Source organism: Perognathus longimembris, chromosome 1, assembly GCF_023159225.1.
Source record: "Perognathus longimembris pacificus isolate PPM17 chromosome 1, ASM2315922v1, whole genome shotgun sequence".
NCBI lineage: Eukaryota > Metazoa > Chordata > Mammalia > Rodentia > Heteromyidae > Perognathus > Perognathus longimembris.
The window spans coordinates 61,718,196-61,738,521 of record NC_063161.1 but is presented as its reverse complement, the minus strand read 5'-3'; the positions used below and the strand labels follow the sequence as shown (position 1 = coordinate 61,738,521).

Genomic DNA, 20,326 nt, shown 5'->3' with positions numbered 1-20,326 from the left:
TTCAGTCTGCAAGGTATATGAGGAAGAGCATGACAATCTTTGATTCCCTGTGCTTGTTTGCATTGCTCTCTTCAGAGAGAGCCCCTCACATGGTTTCTTCCCAGTCTTTAGTTAGGCATTGACATATATCTATGTATTTATATTTGTAATATACATTATAACTAGGGTGTCAATAGCTCATAATCAACTATGCAAAAAAGATATTGCATTTCCTTGTCTGATGTGAAATATATGGATGGAATTAAGGTAATTTGGATGTCTAAGGTAAAAATGAATTGGTTCCTTAGAAGGCTTTGAGTGAAAACTAGGTCCTGGAGGCTCAAGACTATAATCCTAAATACTCAGGAAGCTGAGCTCTCGAGAATCACAGTTCGAAGCCAGCTCATGTAGAAAAGTTTGAAATACTCCATCTCCAAATAACCAGCAAAAAGCTAAGCTGGAGACATGGCTCAGAGGTAAGAGGGCCAGTGTCAGTAAATGAGTCAAATCAAGTGAGAGCATGAAGCTTTAAATTCAATCTCTACAGTGCAAAAGAAGAGAGAGAGAGAGGGAGAGAGAGAGAGATATGCAGGTGAAAATATAAAAAATTCTTAGGGTTAATATTTTAATGAAAGAATAATATAATATGTGGAAGTGATTACTTATGATTTTGTATGCTTTGATAAATGCTCTGAATTAATTACAGCAGCTTCCAGAGAGATTACCTTTAAAAATTCAATTTAAACTGAACTTTATAATTGCCTGTGTTGTGTGAGTCACTTGTACCTAATGTTAAAAATGATTCTTGTGTTTGGCATGAATATATTGTAAAATGGGCTAAATTAAAGCCAGTCACTGGTGGCTTACAACTGTAATATTAGCTATTCAGGAGGCTGATATCTGAGAATTGAGTATTGAAGCCAGCCTGGGTAGGAAAGTTTATGAGACTCTTATCTTCAATGAGCCACCCAAAAACTCAAGTGGTTGTGTGGCTTGAGTGGTTGAATGCAGAAAAGCTAAAGGGACAGTTCCCAGGCCCTGAGGTAAAGCCTTAGTACAGGTACAAAAAAGGTTGGCCGAATTTAATTGCAGAAATATTTGCTGAGAGTATGTGGAAAGAACAAGTTAGGCACAGAGAAGACAGAAACAAATATGTGCTATTCCTGCCTATTGTAGATCTTGTAATCTTGTCAGAGGAATGATGGCACTTGTTCCATATTGATGAGCATTACTAAATAGTTTCTCATTTAAGGTTATCATGGTTTTATGAGATCCTTCATGTAAAATAGCATTATAAACTCTGTTGATGTTAGTTAAGTTATTACTATTGGATTTTAAATTATTGCTGGACCTCTGATTCTAAAAGCTCAAAAAAATCTGAGTACTTAAATTTGTATCATGTCTACCTGTTTGCCCATTTGTTCTAACTCAATTTTACCTTGACAGATGGCATATTACTTATATCTAGCTTTATCCCCATACTTTCTAAGTTTACTTTCTTCTTATTGAGTTATGTGGGTTCAATGTTTATCTCAGTGTGCTATCATTATAGTTTTTCCATGTATGCTTTGTTATTAGATTTTGTGTAAGTGTGTGTGTATGTTTGTATATCTGTCTGTCCTGGGACTTGAAGTCAGGGTCTGGGCACTGTCTCTGAGCTTTTTCGCTCATGGCTTACTCTCTTATCAACTTAAGCTATGCCCCACTTCTGGTCTTTTGTTGGATAAGTGGATGGAAGAGTCTTATGGACTTTCCTGGGCTGGCTTTGAACTGCAATCCTCAATGGCTCAAATAGTATAGTGCTAGCCTTGAGGGAAAAAGCTAAGCAAGAGCATGAGGCCTGGATGGAAATCAAGCCCTAGTACTGGCATCACACACACACAAACACACACACATACACGCACACACACATACACACAGTACTTAAAAGGTTACTGGAAGAGACTTTACCCTGTCTTTCCTTCTATCAACTTACCACTTTTCTTTCATTTCTAAGCTTGTTAATAGCAGAGTACACACCCACAAAATGCACATTCTTTCTCTCCTTTAATTTCATACAATCAGCTTTCTGTCCTTGCCAGTCTGAATTAAAAGCACTGAAAGGAAACAGCCCACTAGCACTTTAATTGCTACTTTCTCCTCCCTTGATTTCCATGACCCAGTGGTCCTCTAAATATCCTCAAACATTTAAACCATTCAAAGTCCATCTCCTGTACAGCCTCTCTTTTCAAACACTAAATTTTGATGCAAGGGCCTTGCTTGGCTTAAAACTCTTTTCTTCATGAGTGGGATTTCATACATCACCAATACATCCTCGCCACACCAACAATAGCAACAATTATGTTAACAACACCAAAGGCTATGTAGCAATTGTCGTGTGCCAGATGTTTTAAAATGAATGTTCATATCTATTATCTCATGTAGAGTTGGATTTCTAGTATCATTTTATCATTATCATATATATTGCTGAGAAACAAGAGAGCCACTGATCTCAAAGCAGATAACTCAAAGCACAAGTTAAACTCTCCTAATCTCTTAGTTAATGCTTCTCTTTGATTGACACCTAGCATTTGTGTGTGTGTGTGTGAGAGAGAGAGAGAGAGAGAGAGAGAAAGAGGGAGAGAGAGAGAGAGAGAGAGAGAGAGAGAGAGAGAGAGAGTGTGTCCTGGGTTGAACTCAGGGCCTTGTGCTCTCACTTGCCTCTCCTCTCCTCTCCTCTCCTCTCCTCTCCTCTCCTCTCCTCTCCTCTCCTCTCCTCTCCTCTCCTCTCCTCTCCTCTCCTCTCCTCTCCTCTCCTCACCTCTCCTCCCCTCTCCTCCCCTCCCCTCCCCTCCCCTCCCCTCCCCTCCCCTCCCCTCCCCTCCCCTCCCCTCCCCTCCCCTCCCCTCCAGGATGTACACCAACATGGGCACCCAGAGCTCCATGTCCAGAAAGGGCCCTATCCTTGCTTCATGCTTTGCTGTTAAGACTTAGGAAACATTTATATTGCCTAGCTATTAATTAATAAATCAATGCTGTATTTAAGCAGTTGAGTGCTCTTCCATTTTCTGGTAGTTAATTGGAGAGGAGTCTTATCAACTTTTTTGCCTGGGTTGGCTTTGGATGTGATGTTCAGATCTCATCATCCTGAGTAGCTAGGATTACAGGCGTGAGCCACTGGCACCCAGCTGTATGTTTGTCTTAAAAAAAAATTTCACATGGTATGTTGAGAATAACAACAATGATATACCACCTGTTTCTATAACTTGAAGTTCATTTCGCTTAGCATCATCTTATGTGTTCATATGGACCTAGCTATTGAGCTATGGTAATCTTCTGCTAGGGCTATCCTAAACGTGTATTAATTATTCCCAATAAGGGAAACCATAGAGCCTATGTTTATTTGGGTTTGGCTCACTTCACTTAGTATGATTTTTTTCTATTTCCTTATGAATGGGGCAATGCCATTCTTTCTGGTAGAGACATAGGATTCCGTTGTGTATATGTACCACATTTTCTTGATCCACTCATCTACTGAGGTACATCTAGGTTGGTTCCATATTTTAGCAATGAAAAATTGTGCTGTGATGAACATAGTTGTGCTGGTGGCTTTGGTGTGGTCTTGCTTATAATAATCTCTTAGCCTGTAACCAGTTTCTCTCTAGAGAGGGGATACTTGCAGTACTGTGCTACCTTAATCTCTTTCCGATCCAGGCCAATGATTGCCTAATTATTTAAAACAGGTCATTTTTGACTTTCCACAAAGAGAAGTCATTGTCACAGGATCACATATAACAGTGTCTAAATGGTTTGATGACTGAAATTAGGGTTGTTTTTTTTTTTAACAGTTTATTACCCTTGAAAAAGATGAATATATATATATATACACACACACATATATGTATACATATACACACACAGTGCATGACTTTGAATTTATTTCATAGTCCCTTACAACTTTAGAGTAAATTCTCTTTCACATTTTTTTTTGATGTTCATCAGTTTCATAGACTTTAACCCCAAATCTAATTGGCTCCAAAGTGCATATATTTTAACTACTCAAAGCAAAGGTAATAAGATGGAAATAAATAAAAAAAAATGGCAAAAGAGGTTAAGGGTATTTGGATAAAATGATAAAGGACAAGAAATACACAGACACAGACACAGACACACACACACACACACACACACACACACACACACACACATTATATATGGTGTCCTGCACTGGAGTTTGAACTCAAAGCTTCATGTTCCTGCTTAGTTTTTCTCTTCAAGGCTGATGCTCTCCTGATGCTCTCCCACTTGAGCCATGCCTCTACTTTTGGCTTTTTGCTGATTAATTAGAAAAAAGAATCTGTTGGATTTGTCGGCCCAGGTTGGCTTCACATCATGATTCTCAGAACTCAACTTCCTAAGTAGCAGGGTTACAGGTGTGAGCCACTTGGCCCACTTGGTAGTTCTGTGGTGAGAGGTAATGTTGCATTTTACTGCAAAGTGAATAGACTTCAGAATCAAACCCCATTGGTTTGATTTCATTTCTGTGATTTGCAAGTCCTTCCAATTCTTGCTGAACTCTTGTTAATGGAGGTGATCCATTTGGAAGAGAGAACTATATAGACTTTAAGGGATTGTATTAGCATGGATTTCATGAGATTACTATTTACTTAGCACAATGCTTACCAGCACTCTAGACATGTTAAAATGCTAGCTCTTAAGCCAAAAAAAAAAAAAAGTAATTACTAGCCAGGCAATGTGGCTCATGTAACCCTAGCTACTCAGGAGGCTGAGATCTAAGTAAGGATAGAGGTTTAAAGCTAGCCTGGGCAGGCCAGTCCATGAGACTCTTTTCTCCAATCAACCATCAAAAAACCTGAAATGGAGCTGTGGTACAAGTGGTAGAGTATCAAGCAAAGAAACTATGGGGCAGTCCTCAGGCCCTGAGTTCACGCTCCAGTACTGCAGTGCACACACACAAAAAGTAATTAACAATACAGAAGACAAAAATAAGTGTGCTAATGTGATTCCCATTAGTTGATGAACATTTTATCTCTCTATACCTGATTTTAACTGGAGGCAAGTTGTAATTATGCTCCTGTATTTACCTACAAATATTCTCGCAACCCTTTTGATTTCAGTTTATTGGCAATCCTGGGATTCAGAGGTGCGGATTGAAAATAATTTCTTCACTAGCACATTTTCCTGATGTGCTGGAGATGCTGTCCTTGGATGGTGCTGTGGACTCTGTACTTCATACACTGCAGATGTATCCAGATGACCAAGGTTGGGATCATTGGAACTCAGGATTTGCAGTTGTTTTTTGTAGGCTATGAGATGTTACGGTTGGACATCTTTAATTTTTTTCTTCAATGTTAAAGTTTGAAACAATTAATTCTTTTGCTTTTTTCCCCCTCTTATTCTAGAAGTTCAGTGTCTAGGTTTACATCTCTTAGGATGCTTGAGTACCAAGAAGAATTTATGCACAGGAAGTGGGCTGCTGGCTAAGATTCTAGTTTCCAGTTTACAACGGTTTAAAGATGTTATTGAAGTGCAGATCACAGTACGTTCATTGTCTGCAATGGAATGTGGGAGCTTATGTGGAATGCACTCTTTCTTTTCCTTCCTTTCTTCTTTCTTACTTTCCTGCTTGCTTGCTGTTTGAATTTATTTATTTATTTTTGTTGGTCCTGGGCCTTGAACCCAGAGCCTGTGCTCTCACTCCAGAAATAGAACCACACCTGTACTTCTAGATTTTTCTTAAAAAAATTTTTTTTGTGCCAGTTCTGGGCTTGAACTTAGAGCTTAGGTCTCGTCCCTGAGATTTTTTTTTTGGTCCATTGTAGGACTTGAACTCAGGACCTGGACACTGTCCCTGAGTCTCTTTGTGCACAAAGCTAGCAATCTCAGCTTCCCGAGCAGCTAGGATTACAGCTGTGAGTCACCAGAGCCTGGCTCCCTGAGCTCTTCTTGCTCAAGGCTGATGTTCTATCACTTGAGCCACAGCTCCACTTTAGACTTTTTGGTGGCTAAGAGTCCAATGGACATTCCTTCCTGGGCTGGCTTTGAACTAGGACCTTCAGATTTCAGCTAGGATTACAAAGTGTGAGTCACAGGCACTCAGCCCAGTTTATTTTATTTTATTTATTTTTGTCAGTCATGGGGCTTGAACTTGAGCCTGGGTACTGTCCCTGAGCTCTTTTGCTCAAGGCTAGTGCTCTACCACTCTGAGCCACAGTGCCACTTCTGGTTTTCTACTGGTTTATTGGAGATAAGCGTCTCATGGACTTTGCTTTCCCATATTGCTTTGAACTATGATCCTCAGATCTCAGTCTCCTGAGTAGTTAGGATTATAGGCATGAGCCATCAGTGCCCTGCCTGATTTATTTTAATTATCAAAACAAATAGATTCTTTGAACCTCTGCTTGGTCATGGGTTTTGATTTTGCTGGTGCCAGGGCTTGAACTAAAGGTTTGTACTTACTCATGTGGTGCTCTACTACATGAGCCATGCCTCCAGCCTGACATTTTGTTGGTTAATTGGAGATGAAGTCATTTGGCCTTTTTTTTTTTTTTGCCAGTCCTGGGCCTTGGACTCAGGGCCTGAGCACTGTCCCTGGCTTCCTTTTGCTCAAGGCTAGCACTCTGCCACCTGAGCCACAGCGCCACTTCTGGCTGTTTTCCATATATGTGGTACTGGGGAATTGAACCCAGGGCTACATGTATATGAGGCAAGCTCTCTTGCCACTAGGCCATATTCCCAGCCCACTTTTGGTTCTTTTGTTTGTTTGTTTTTTTGTACTTTATTAGCAAAGTTTATATATTTCAGAAACCACACCAAAAAATCTAAATCGCACAGTTCACTAGAAGTAAAAATATGCATAACCTTTGTAGGATATTGTCTGTAGGTAAGAAAATTCATGTAAGCTGAATATAAGACATTCATAGATATAAATCACAGCACTTTTTTCTATGCATTTTATAAAGGGTCTTGTGCTAGACTGAGTAAAGCTATAACCATGTTGATTAACAGCAATCTATTGAAAGAAAATGATTTGTTTTTGCAAGTGAAAAAATTTAACCAGTTATTCTGGATTAGTTCATCATACATAAATTTAAGGATCTGTATAGTAGAGGTATGGAGGCTTAGTCTGGCCTGCCAACCATTATATTTGTCCAAGTCTGTGCTTAAAAGTCCTTTCATTGCCAGGATCTGGTGGCTCATGCCTATAATCCTAGCTACTCAGGAGGCTCCTGCCTATAATCCTAGCTACTCAGGAGGCTGATATCTGAGGATTGTGGTTAGAAATCAGCATATGCAAGAAAGTCTATGTGACTATTGTATCTAATCACACACACACACACACAAATACACACACATCCATGTACCTTTTATATATTTGAATCATTGGCTTAGCAAAAGCCTTTGAGTTTGTAGGAATTTCTGCTCTAAAGGCTATGAACCATGAGTCTTTTAGACCTGCAAAACTCAAGACCACTGGTAGCAGGTACTTAGCATCTTAAAGGCTGAAAATAATAATGTAATATTTAGACACCTGTATTTATGTTACAGTAGAGGTCATGGTATACCAAAAAGTTATAGTGATCTTTGGTGAGTTTATTCATGTTAAGAACTAAAGTCAAGAATCTTATCTTTCCTCTAGACTCCGGGCTCATGCTACTCAGGAGGCTGAGATCTGAAAATCAAAGTTCGAAGCCAGCCCAAGTAAAAAAGTCAGTGATACTCTTATCTCCAGTTAAACATAAAAAAACTGGAAGTGAAAGTATGGCTTATGTGGTAGCCTTGACTAAGAGAGATAAAGGACAGCACCCATGACATGAGTCCAAGCCCCAGTACTGGCACAATAATAATTAATAATAGTAATATATTTAAAAAAAAACAAAGCAACAATACTCATTGGCCCTGTTTTGATAAGTACGTCTGTTGATACTAAGCTGTTCAAGTCCTGGGTAATAGCTAGCTTTCAATCAATAGATTAAGCTTTACATAGGCATAGGCATTTTTAAAGATACATTTAAAGAATAGGTTTTAAAAACACCTTTAAAGAATAGTTTTGTTTTGGGGTTTTTTGTTGTTGTTTTTGCTTTGCTTGGGATTATTTTGTTAAATAGCACTTTATCTATGTTTCTAAAGAGTCTGGAGTATCTACAGGATTATTTCAAGTACAGACCTAACAAGTATGTGTGCTTACTTAAGTGAGCCTCCTATATATTAAGAGTATACAAACTCTATTTTATATTACTTATTTATTCTTTTATGCCCATTCTATTGCATGTATGATTCACAATTTTGGTTATACTTTCAGGGATTTCAGACAATCTTTGCCATTCTGGACCTGTCAGCATCTTTTTCTAAGCTGCTCCTGCATCATTCATTTGAGTCCGTAATATTCTATCAGATGTCGTCTGGTATCACAGAACCAAAGGACCCACAGGTATGATATTACTCACTGATAGGCTCAAGGTGATACACGGAGCTAGCTCTAATCCTCATTTCCATCCTTTGCAGTTTCTCAATCTCTGTTGCAAATGTTTTGCAAAACTGGTGATGGATGAAGATTTAAAAAATGTGATGTTACAAAGAGCCTGTGATCAGAATAATAGCATCATGGTAGAATGTTTGCTTCTCCTGGGAGCAGATTCCAATCAAGCCAAGGAGGCAACTTCTTTAATTTGTCAGGTAAATAATGTTCATGACATTACTTCTACCATATTTTACTGTCCTTTGCTTCTGCCATTTCTCAGATTTGCTTGCCTAGGCTGGCTTTGAACCTTGGTCAGATCTCAGTCTCTTGAGTATCCCAGCCTTATATGTGGTGATTGACATACATTATTAAAGAATCAGCAAGGTACTGCATTTTTCAGTAAAATTTTTTGTTGTTGATGTTGTTGGTCCTAGGGTTTGAACTCTGGATCTGGGCACTGTCCTTGAGCCTCTTTGTGCTCAAGGCTAGCACTCTACCACTTGAGCTACAGCACCACTTCTGGCTTTTTCTGTGATTAATTGGACATAAGAGTCTAATGTACATTCCTATCTGGTCTGGCTTCAAACTGTGATCCTCAGATGTCAGCCTCTTGAGTAGCTACGATAGGCGTGAGCCACTGATGTCCCACAGTAACTTACTTTTAAAAGACCTATTTTAATTTACTTTTTCACTTTTAGTTTTACGTTTCAGTTAATGCCAACTGGTAATCAACATAAAAAGAAATAGAACTTGTAACTCATTTTTATCAACTACCATAGTTATACATTACAATAATATAAATAATCAAATTACTTAGGTTAAGTTAAAATTTGTTTAAGCATGCATTGACTATAGTTGCTTCTCATGATTAATGTCAATTAAATTCTTTCCTTTAATAGTTTCATATGATTTTTTTTCTGTGTATTATGCCTATTACTAGCCTATGACTTGAACGTAAGCTTGGATGCTCTCCTTTAGCTTTTTCACTCAAGGTTGGCACTCTTCCACTTGAGTCACACATCCATTTCTGCTCTTTTTTCTCTAATAGGTCTGTGAGAAAGAGAGCAACCCCAAATTGGTGGAGCTGCTGCTGAATAGCGGATCCCATGAAGAGGATGTAAGGAAAGCGTTGATGATTAGCATGCAGAAGGGGGACAGCCATGTAATCAGCTTGCTCTTAAGGAGGCTGGCACTAGATCTGGCCAACAACAGCATCTGCCTGGGAGGATTTGGTATAGGAAAAATTGAACCTTCTTGGCTGGGTCCTTTATTTCCAGATAAGACATCCAATTTAAGGAAACAAACGAGTAAGTACCAGTAAGAATATTGTGTATGTCTCCCCCTCCTTTTTCCTCCTCCTCCTTTTCTCCCTCCTCCTCCTCCTCCCTGCTATTCTTCCTTCTCTTCCTTATTCATTTTGTCTATACTGGGGTTTGAACTCAGGTCCTGCATATTGTCTATGAGCTTTATTACTGAAGTCTAGCATTCTGCCACTTGAGCCACAGCTCCACTTCTGGCTTTTTTGGTGCTTAATTGGAGATAAAGCATCTCACAGACTTCCCTGCCCTGGCTTGCTTTGACCTGGGATCCCCAGACGTCAGCTTCCCAAGTAGCTGGGGTTACAGGTATGAACCACTGAGCCCTGGTAGTATTATTATTATTGTTATTATTATTATTTTGCAGTGCTGGGGATTGAACCCAGAGTTTGGTGCATGCTAGGCAAGTGCTCAACCTCAAATCAACTGTAATGATGCTAATTATATTATATAATTGTATAACTGAGGCATTTACACTCATGGCTGCTGCCCTCTATGACTTGAGCCATCTTTTCATGCTCAGCTTTTTGCTGGTTATTTGGAAATAAGAGTCTCATAGATTTGTTTGCCTAGCCTTGCTTTAAATCCTGCTCTCCAGATCTCTACCTTCTGATAGCTATGATTATGAGCTTGAATTCTTGGCAGCTGGAATTAAATTGCCTTACTTTAAAGGAATTTGACAAGATCCTTAACATTTTCAGCATAGACAGAGATATCCTTAAAAAATTAAGTTTTAAAATGGACACACTACCAGTTGCAAGTGGTTCACACTTGGAATTTTAGTGACTCAGAAGGCTGAGATCTAGACTGTAGTTAAAAGCTAGCCCAAGGCAGAAAAGTCTACAAGACTATATCTCCAAAATACCCAGCAAAAAATAGGGATGGAGGTCTGGCTCAAGCTGTAGAGCTCCATCCTTGAGCAAGCAAATTTAATAAGTGTTGTGGCTCTGAGTTCAAACTCTAGGATTGTCAACAAAGAAACAAAAAATGAAACTGATTTATAAAAATTGTGCGCATGTCCTATTAAGACATATATTCTCAATATTCACAGAAAGCATATAGATGAAAAAGTTTTATGTTATAGCAAAAGATTAGTTGAAAATGCTTTTTTCCCCCTGATAGCCCTATTCTAAGAAATCAGTAAATTCCCCTAGTCCATCACATACACAAGCTCATCTCATACCTTCAACAGAAGGGTTGTGGTCCCAAGTGGAAGTTCAACATTTTTTGCATTCCCTTTATTTATTTTTATTTTCTTGTGACAGTCCCTGGGGCATGGTGTACATAGAGGTGTATGCCGGAGGCGTAATTCCCTCACACAATGAGCTAACACTTTAACATGTTTCTCAGAGGAGGATAGAAAAGAGGAGGGGGGAAGATAAAGACAGCAATATGGATGAATACAATGATAATATTTAATGTGCATATCTGGAAATGTACATATGTGAAACTTGGGATAGGTAGGGTTAGGAGAGAATGATGGAAGAGGTGATATCGATAGAGATGTCTTGTATTCATAAACAGATGTGTTGAATTGAAATCTCTTTGTTCAGCTACTTACAGATATAATAATATAAAGAGAAAAAATTAGTCTGCCATCAGATAATTATTCTATGGCACAGCCTATTATTGTAAAGTGACTTTGGAAAGAAGAATGTAAAACTCTCTGGAAGCATGAGGAAAAAATTACCTTTGGTAAGGCAAGTGTTTTTTCCTGTTCCTGTTGATTCCTAAGCAGCTGGCCTGTTTCTTTTTAGATGCAGGTTCTATGCTAGCAAGAATGGTACTCAGGCACCAGATGAGAAGGATCGTGGAGGAAGGAGCAGCTGCAGGCAGTGATGGGAATTTCTCTGAAGATGTACTGGATAAGCTCAGTGAATGGACTTTCATTCCAGATTCTTCCATGGACAGTGTGTTTGGTCAGAGTGATGATCTGGATAGTGAAGGTATTTATTATCAAACGCAGTTCCCTTTGTAGTTCACACATGCACATGGGCCTGGAAGAGTAGCAGCTGATACTAATGAATTCCCCCTACAGCATATGGAAAAACCTGAGTAAGAAATGCATTTGTTACTGGAGACAGGCTTCCTAACTCCAGTTGAGACTGTGGCTCCAGAAAATGAGTCTCTGGCCTTCCCACTGTTATTCAGTGCTCTGAGGTCATGGAAAAGATCACATAGCAAATACTGACATTGTCTGATATTGACTAGAATTTTCTATGCCTGGGTCAGTGCCTTTATCTTGATAAAGTGTTGCCAGCTTTGCTAGAAAATATAAGTAAAGGCTCTGGATAGTATTTGGAAAGTGGGAAGGACTGAGTAAAAAATATGATTTACATTTATTGTGGTTAAAATAATAACAGTATCTTTTTTTATTTCAGTCTTGGGTGTGAACTCAAGACCTGGGCTCTGTCCTTGAGCTTTTGTGCTCAACACTAGCATTCCACCACTTGAGCCATATCTCCACTTTCAACTTTTTGGTGGTTAATTGGAGTTAAGAGTATCACAGACTTTCCTGGTCCAGCTGGCTTTGAACCATGATTCTCAGATCTCAGCCTCCTGAGTAGCTAGGATTACAGGCATGAGCCACTAGTTCCAAGTTCAATAATACAAATATTTTAATAGCTTACTTGACATAATTTTAAAAACTATATAGTAGAATATATAACAATAGTGACAATGGGTGCATATTTAATACAGTGCAGCTTGATAAAGGACTTTGGTTGGCTTTAGTGGTACTAAGGTTTTGAACTCAGGCCCTCATACTTGCTAAACAAGTACTATTACCACAGAGCCATATCCCTAGCCCTGATATTGGCTTATTATTTTGGGGATAAAGCCTTGCTTCCTTCCTTGGCACATGCCTGGAACAATGTATCTAAGTTATGCTTCTAGGCTTGAACTCTCATGCTTAGCTTTTTTGCTCAAAGTTGGAGCTCTACTACTTGAGCCAAACCTCCATTTCCTTATAAGAAAATTTCAGAGAAATGGAAATGAATGAAGGAATAATATTGATCAGATTTATGTACATAGTTCTCTCTGCTTTTTGTATATATACATATTACTGTCCAGTGTTACCCACTGATATTCTTGTCTTTTCTCAGAATAGGAGCAGCCCTAAAGCATAGATTATTTTTTCTTCTGCTTGTCATTGTCTAGCACTTATTCAGTATTTAATCTGTGACCACCATCCCTAGAGGTAGAAAAAGTAGTTTAACTCAAAATGAAAAGCTATCTTAGTTTATCATCTTTATTCAAAAGATATTACAAAGAAAATTGATTATGAAATTTCTATTAATAAAAATCATAACCTTCTAGGAATGAGCATCTTAGAACTGAGTTAGCTGTTCTTATTCATGCTCATGTTATTTTATCATTTCAAAATAGGAAGTGAAAGTTCATTTCTTGTGAAAAACAAAACAAATTCCATTAGTGTGGGAGATTTTTACCATGATCCTGTGTTGCAACGTTGCTCACCAAATTTGCAAAGGCATTCGAATTCATTGGTGAGTTAAACTGTGATCATGTTGTGTTTGGTTATTGACATTGTGCTTTGTGTGTGTGTGTGTTTGCGTGTGCACTGACAGTGGGACTGTGCTCTCACTTGGCTTTTTCTACTTAATGCCGAACTCTATCACTTGAGTCACAGCTCCATTTCTGGCTTTATAGGTTTTTTTGCTGGTATATTGGAGAAAACCACAATCCTGGGGCTGGGGATATGGCCTAGTGGCAAGAGCGCTTGCCTAGTATACATGGAGCCCTGGGTTCGATTCCCCAGCACCACATATATAGAAAATGGCCAGAAGTGGCGCTGTGGCTCAAGTGGCAGAGTGCTAGCCTTGAGCAAAAAGAAGCCAGGGACAGTGCTCAGGCCCTGAGTTCAAGGCCCAGGACTGGCAAAAAAAAAAAAAAAAGAAAACCACAATCCTCAAATCTCAGCCTCCTGAATAGCAAAGATTATGGGTGTGAACCACAGGAACTGACTGGGCAAAGTACATATTGTGAAAGGGCATTTATGCACTTAAATGGAATGTTTTCTTTTATATGCATGATTGGACTCAGCTTGAATTTGCCAATTTATCTTCATAATTAGAGATACTTAGTCCATAAAATATTTTATGGTTGCTTCTATGTTGTTTCAAAAAAAATTAACCCCAACAACTTTGAAAATCTGATAGTGCTTTTATGGTAAATATTATTGTTTGTTTCATAGGGACCCATTTTTGATCATGAAGATATGCTGAAGCGAAAAATGAAAATATTGTCTTCAGATGATTCAATCAGTAAGTATTTGAAAGTGCTAGTAAATGTACAGATATTTGGGCAGAATATAATGCTTTGTTAAGTTTCCTTTGATTATTTAAATCCCCCTTGTGTCCTAGTTCATCTTACATAATCTTCATATGTACTTAACTCCACAGGATTTAGAAAAATAAAATAGAGTTGTGAATTAAAACAAAAAGAAAAAAACTTATTAGCCAGATGCAGGTGGCTCATGCTTGTCTGAGGATCGAGTTTTGAAGCCAGTCCAGGCAGGGAAATCTGTGAGACTCTTATCTCCAATGAAATAATAGAAAAAGCTGGAAGTGGCACTGTGGCTCAAGTGGTAGAGTGCTAACCTTGAGCAGAAGTTGCTCAGGGACAGAGCCTAAGTCCAGAATTCAAGCCTCAGGACCAGCAAAAAAGCAAAACAAAAAACCAAGTTATATTCTGAATATTACTGGGCATCTATTTTTTTTAGTGGTTTCTCTGAATTTTCAAAGAAACACCTACCAAATGCTACCTTTATCTCCTGGTTCTTTTTCTATGTATCAGGATTTGAACTCAGGGTCTCAAGCTTGCGTTCAGCTAGCACTTTACCACTTAAGCCACCTCTAGCCCAGGTTTTAGCCAGTAATTTTGGGAATGAAGTTTCAAGGACTTTTATTGCTTATATGGCCTTGAATTGAGGCCCACTAGGTCTCAATTTCGTGAATAGCTAGAATTAGAGGTGTGAACCACCAGCCTCCAGTTCCTTTCCTTGTTATTTTTGTTTTTAACACCATAGGTTAAATATTTTTATTTGTTGTCTGTGTCTGCCATGGGAAGGGAAGCTCCCTTAGTCTGGTTTTTTTTTATTAATTGAATACCCGATGATTGGAGAGAGCCTGGCACTCACAGTACTCTGACTGTTTATATTGTGTGCTTACATTTCCATTGTTTATTTGTTTTTGACAAAGGGTCATCAAAACTTCAGTGTCATATGAGGAATTCAGACAGCATTTCCTCCTTGGCTTCTGAGAGAGAGTACATTGCATCATTAGACCTTTCATCCAATGAGCTCAGAGATATTGATGCCCTGAGCCAGAAATGCTGTATAAGTGGTCATTTGGAGCATCTCGAAAAGTTGGAGCTTCACCAGAATGCACTCACCAACTTTCCACAGCAATTATGTGAAGTAATTTGAATCCATCCTTTTTACATGCAGGACACTGCAAGGGTTGATGCATTGACACCTAATTTGCATGGTTAAAATTTTCAGAAGTGGGTTCTACTTTTGTGTCATTGGGAAATAATTCTCTTATTTTCTCAGTGGTGTACAGAGACAGATAATGAAACTGGAGAGTTGACTGACAAGGAATTCCAGGTCTTATCCTGATCATACAGAAGAAAATGTCTTAAATCAAATGGAAAATGTCATTCAGGAATTATATCTCTATAGAAAATCCAACTTAGGATGTAAGAGAGAGATCTGGCCTATGCTGAGCAGAATAGAGTAAGGACTAACAGTTTCTCCTTGGAGGGCTGTGGGTCACGCTTATATTCCTGACTACTCAGGAAGCTGAGATCTGAGAACTGAAGTTTAAAAGCAGTGAGGGCAAAAAAGTCTGTTAGACTCTTCTCTCCAATTAACCAGCAAAAAGCCAGAAATGGAGGTGTGGTTCAAGTGGTAGAGTACTAGCTGTGACCAAACTAGTTCAGGACAGCTCCCAGACCATGGGTTTAAACTCAGGATGGGCTCATGTGCACACACGTGCACACGTGCACACACACACACACACACACACACACACACACCTTTCCTTCTGACTAAATTTGTAAGATCAGAAGCAACTCAATCCAGTCTTTAATATGACTTTGTAATCTCATTAAACTGTGGAATTATAGTGAACATACTGATGTTTAAAGAGAAAGTCAGAGATACGATTATTTCTGAGATTTCAGCACTTTGACAATAATCCATACCAAAGACTTTCACAACTCACCTACTCTGGAAACATATGTTTGCTTTACCATTATAAAATTAGAATTGTTTAAAATTAAAATCTAGAGATCTGAAACAAAAAGCCCCATGTTTTTAAAAAAAGAAGTTCTGACATTAGAAATATATTGTCAGGGATTACTTTCATAGTTAAATATTATTATCTTTAGGTAGTTGTATAAAGGGTTTTCAATTCAACATGTCAATTTATGAGTACAATACATTTTGATCAGTGTCACCCCCATTCCATCTTTCTCCCCCATCTCTCTCAATCCCACCCATCCCCTTGAGTTACCTGGTACCAATTTTCAGATATGTACTTCGGATATTATGGCTGTATTTGCCCATCTTTCCTCTCTGTTCGTCTGCCCCTTCCCCCCACCCTCCTCCACCTTCCTAACAAGTTACAGCTTCTTCTTCTCCAACTAGTTACACCAGATTAAATCTTACTTATATTAAAATGTGTAATGATTTCTAAAAGGTAGTATTTTTTTTAGTGTCATACCAATTACGTTTAGTCACTAAATCATTAGTTTGAATATTAGCCAAGGCTTATTTTACTTTCCAACTTGCTCTTTGTAGAAATAATTGACAAAAAAAGCTGGATGAACTCTCAAAGCTATTCTTGTGAAATTGCTTTTGGTAGTTAACCTGTGCTGTTTTTCCTGGTTGGACCAGTAATTATTTTGACATTCAGTTGTGGACTGTGTTTTCAAAGCAACTGTAGATGGTTAATCGAGAGCTACCAAGTGCAGCAATATGAGCTCAACGTGTTTCTCAAATGTTCCTTTCAGAGTGTTACAATACTGTCGTTACAGACCCTGAAGTGCTTGACGCACTTGGATTTGCACAGTAATAAATTCACAACCTTTCCCTCCTACTTGCTGAAAATGAATTGCCTTGCCTACCTGGATGCCTCTCGCAATGACATTGGACTTCCAGTGGTGTTAGATCCTGGCCTGAAGTGCCCCACCTTGAAGCAGTTCAACCTGTCCTACAACCAGCTCTCTTCTGTACCTGAGAACCTCACTGATGCTGTGGAGAAACTGGAGCAGCTCATTTTAGAAGGGTCAGAAAAGCTTTCATTAAAACGACAGGCTTGGCTTGGATCTTGGCTCATTCCTGTAATCCTAGCTACTTGGGAGGCTGGGATCTGTGGATTGGGGTTCAAAGACAGCCCCAGCAGAAAAGTCCATGAGACTTGTATCTCTAATTAACCAGCAAAAAGCCAAAAATGGAGCTGTGGCTCAAGTGACAGAATGCCAACTTTGAGCAAAAGAGTTAAGAATATCCAGGCCCTGAGTTCAGGCTCTACCCCAGAACTGGTGCATGTGTGTGTGCGTGTGCATGTGCATGTGCACACACACACACACACACGCTACAGGTTTTTCAATGGTAGAACACTAGCAGAGCTAGCTTGAGGCCCAGAGTTCAAGTCCCAGTATGGCCACATCTATCTATTTTCTAAATAAAAAATAAACAAAAAGCATCAGGCTTGATGTACATTGAACATTCTAGTGTTTATAAAACAGGTTGACATTTCTATAGTAATAAACAAAAGTATAAAGTGTTTATATGAATTTAATAAATTCCACAAAATATAAGTATAAAATAAAATGGACCAAGGGAATTAGTATTACAACTTTGTAATTGAACTTTGTAATTGAATTGAAACTTAAATTTTCAAAAGCATTTAAGAATTAGTCATTCTACTTTGATGCTATTCTTTGACGGCACTTTTCTTTTGCTGTAAAGTGTATGAGTTTATGCAATTTAATACTTACTTTTGTCTTTTACAACTAGGAATAAAATATCAGGAATATGTTTCCCTTTGAGCCTGAAGGAATTGAAGGTTTTAAACCTTAGTAAGAACCACATCTCATCCCTGCCAGAGAACTTTCTTGAAGCTTGTCCAAAAGTAGAGAGTTTCAGTGCCAGAATGAATTTTCTTGGTAAGTGCTCTGGGTGTATCTTTCTCTTCTTACCAGGCTTTCTAACTCTCAATAGATGCATCAAACATGGGCATTTGAGGTAGAAATTTATTTATCTTTTAAACATTAAAAAATATGTATATATGTTCAAGTCCCAGTATGACCACATCTATCTATTTTCTAAATAAAAAAATAAAACAAAGCATCAGGTGCAGGTAGGGCTGGTATTCTGCCACAGCTCTACTCCTGGCTTCTTGGTGGTTAATTGGAGGTAAAAGTCTCATGAACTTTACTGCCTAGTCTGTCTTTGAACCTCTATTCTCAAGTCTCAGCCTCCTGAGTAGTTAGTATTATAGGATTGAGGTACTGTGGTCTATTCTTGTTTATGCAAGGAAACGACTTGCACTGTATTCATCCTTTTTCACCCTCTCCATTAGTTATCCACCTTCTGCTAATATTCCCCCAACAGAGCTTGTTTTAATTTCCTGTCATTATTATTACTATTTTTTTTTATTCTTGGCCAGGCACCAGTGGCTCATGCCTATAATCCCAGCTACTTAGGAGGTTGAGGTCTGAGGATCAAGGTTCAAAGGCAGCCCAAGCAGCAAAGTCTGTGAGACTTTCATCTCCAATTAACCAGAACCAAAGCCAGAAGTGGAGGTAGACATTGTAGAGTACCAGAATTGAGCAAAAATGCATAGCAAGAGCTCAAGGGTCTGAGTTTAAGCACCATCATCATCATCATCATCATCATCATCATCATCATCATCATCTAATTATTGCTGAGACCTGATGGTTCACACTGCTAACCTTAACTACTCAGTAGGTTGAGATATATGAGGATTTCAGTTCAAAGTCAGCCTGGGCAGAAAAGTTTGTGAGACTCAACTCAAATTAGCCAGCAGAAAGCCAGAAGTGGAGTTATGGCTCACTTGGTAGTATATCAGCCTTTAGTAGAAAAAGCAAAGGGGCAGCATGACAGTCCTTGTGTTCAAGTTTGAGTACCTGCACACAGACACATAGTCACACAGACACACAGAGACACAGACCTACACACATACGTACATATACAGATCATATTACCAAGAAATCTTTTATTATTGTAACATCTCTCAATGGCCTATATGACACTCTTTATGAGATTATACCATAAATAAATTTTACCTTTATACTATATTATATATTAGTAAACTGTTCAAAAGTGTTTTTATATTTACCCAATAGTAATTTGAGCTAATCTATACTCTATGTCATGTAAAATATCACATAATTTAAAGGGAATATTTTAACTACTTTTACTTTATAAATCTGTGCTGCATAGTTTGTATGGTATCAGACCTACTGAGTATAGATAGAGTCCTACTTTAAATATACCACGTCTATGCTGGTATTGTTTCAAATCTTTTGTAATAAATTTCGGATAAATATATGGCATTTTTATTATCTTGTGTAATTATTAACTGTGTTACCTTACTTTATAAAGTAGACTTGTTTTATGCTATCAGTTTGAAGATAGAAATCAAATTAAGTGGAATATCACTGGTAACTGCTTTGATTACATTTAATAGAGATTAGTTCAAATGATTAAAAAGTTCACTATTTTATTTTTATTTTCTTGTAGCTACTATGCCTTTCTTGCCTTCTTCCATAACAAGCCTAAAATTATCTCAAAACAAATTTACATGTGTTCCAGATGTAATTTTAAATCTACCACAGTAAGTGTATTATGGTTTTTTTTTAACTGCATGTGCTAGAGTAGAATATTAGAAACTTGGTTTTCATTTTGATGTGTAAGAGTAATTCATTTATAAAACCTCGCTTAAATGGGCTGGGAATATGGCCTAGTGGCAAAAAGTGCTTGCCTTGTATACATGAAGCCCTGGGTTTGATTCCTCAGCACCACATATAAAGAAAAGGCCAGAAGTGGCGCTGTGGCTCAAGTGGCAGAATGCTAGCCTTGAGCATAAAGAAGCCAGGGACAGTGCTCAGTCCCTGAGTCCAAGCCCCAGGACTGGCAAAAACGACAACAATAAAAAAGAACAACTTAGCTTAAGTTTTTATATGTATAAGAATTTGATTTTTCACTAGACAAAAGATCCAAACCATTAAACCTTTAATTTACTGAGCTATTGTATACAAACAACTGATTATTTAATTGCTATATTGCTTTAATCAAATGAGATGGTCATCATTAGCTGTCACTTTCATTTTCAAATTCTATTTGCTCTCAGGAGCTGATTTGTTGCCATATGCTATTAACTTTGAAAATATATTTAAGTTATGTATGAGTGACAATTTTGGTGGAGTTTTTGGAGGCCTGGGGTTAATTTCATTATAAACAAAAATCTTCCTATAACTACAAATTTGGGCATTAAGATTTAAAGTGTGGGGCTGGGAA

General features: G+C 38.2%; 1 protein-coding gene across 9 annotated transcripts in view; it reads left to right on the top strand.

Annotated features, from left to right (window-relative positions):
- Nucleotides 1-20,326, top strand: part of Lrrk2 (leucine rich repeat kinase 2) — a 137,995-nt gene that overhangs the window by 51,271 nt on the left and 66,398 nt on the right. For 7 of the 9 annotated variants that reach the window (XM_048366378.1, XM_048366363.1, XM_048366388.1 and 4 more), the window contains 12 exons: nt 5,097-5,241; nt 5,382-5,518; nt 8,282-8,410; nt 8,485-8,655; nt 9,489-9,747; nt 11,514-11,702; nt 13,144-13,262; nt 13,970-14,039; nt 14,976-15,193; nt 16,816-17,066; nt 17,801-17,949; nt 19,550-19,643. In XM_048366378.1, the coding sequence (XP_048222335.1) occupies nt 5,097-5,241; nt 5,382-5,518; nt 8,282-8,410; nt 8,485-8,655; nt 9,489-9,747; nt 11,514-11,702; nt 13,144-13,262; nt 13,970-14,039; nt 14,976-15,193; nt 16,816-17,066; nt 17,801-17,949; nt 19,550-19,643 (1,931 nt within the window). The remainder of the gene's footprint in view (nt 1-5,096; nt 5,242-5,381; nt 5,519-8,281; nt 8,411-8,484; nt 8,656-9,488; nt 9,748-11,513; nt 11,703-13,143; nt 13,263-13,969; nt 14,040-14,975; nt 15,194-16,815; nt 17,067-17,800; nt 17,950-19,549; nt 19,644-20,326) is intronic. The other 2 variants (XM_048366370.1, XM_048366395.1) reach the window with 2 other exon arrangements.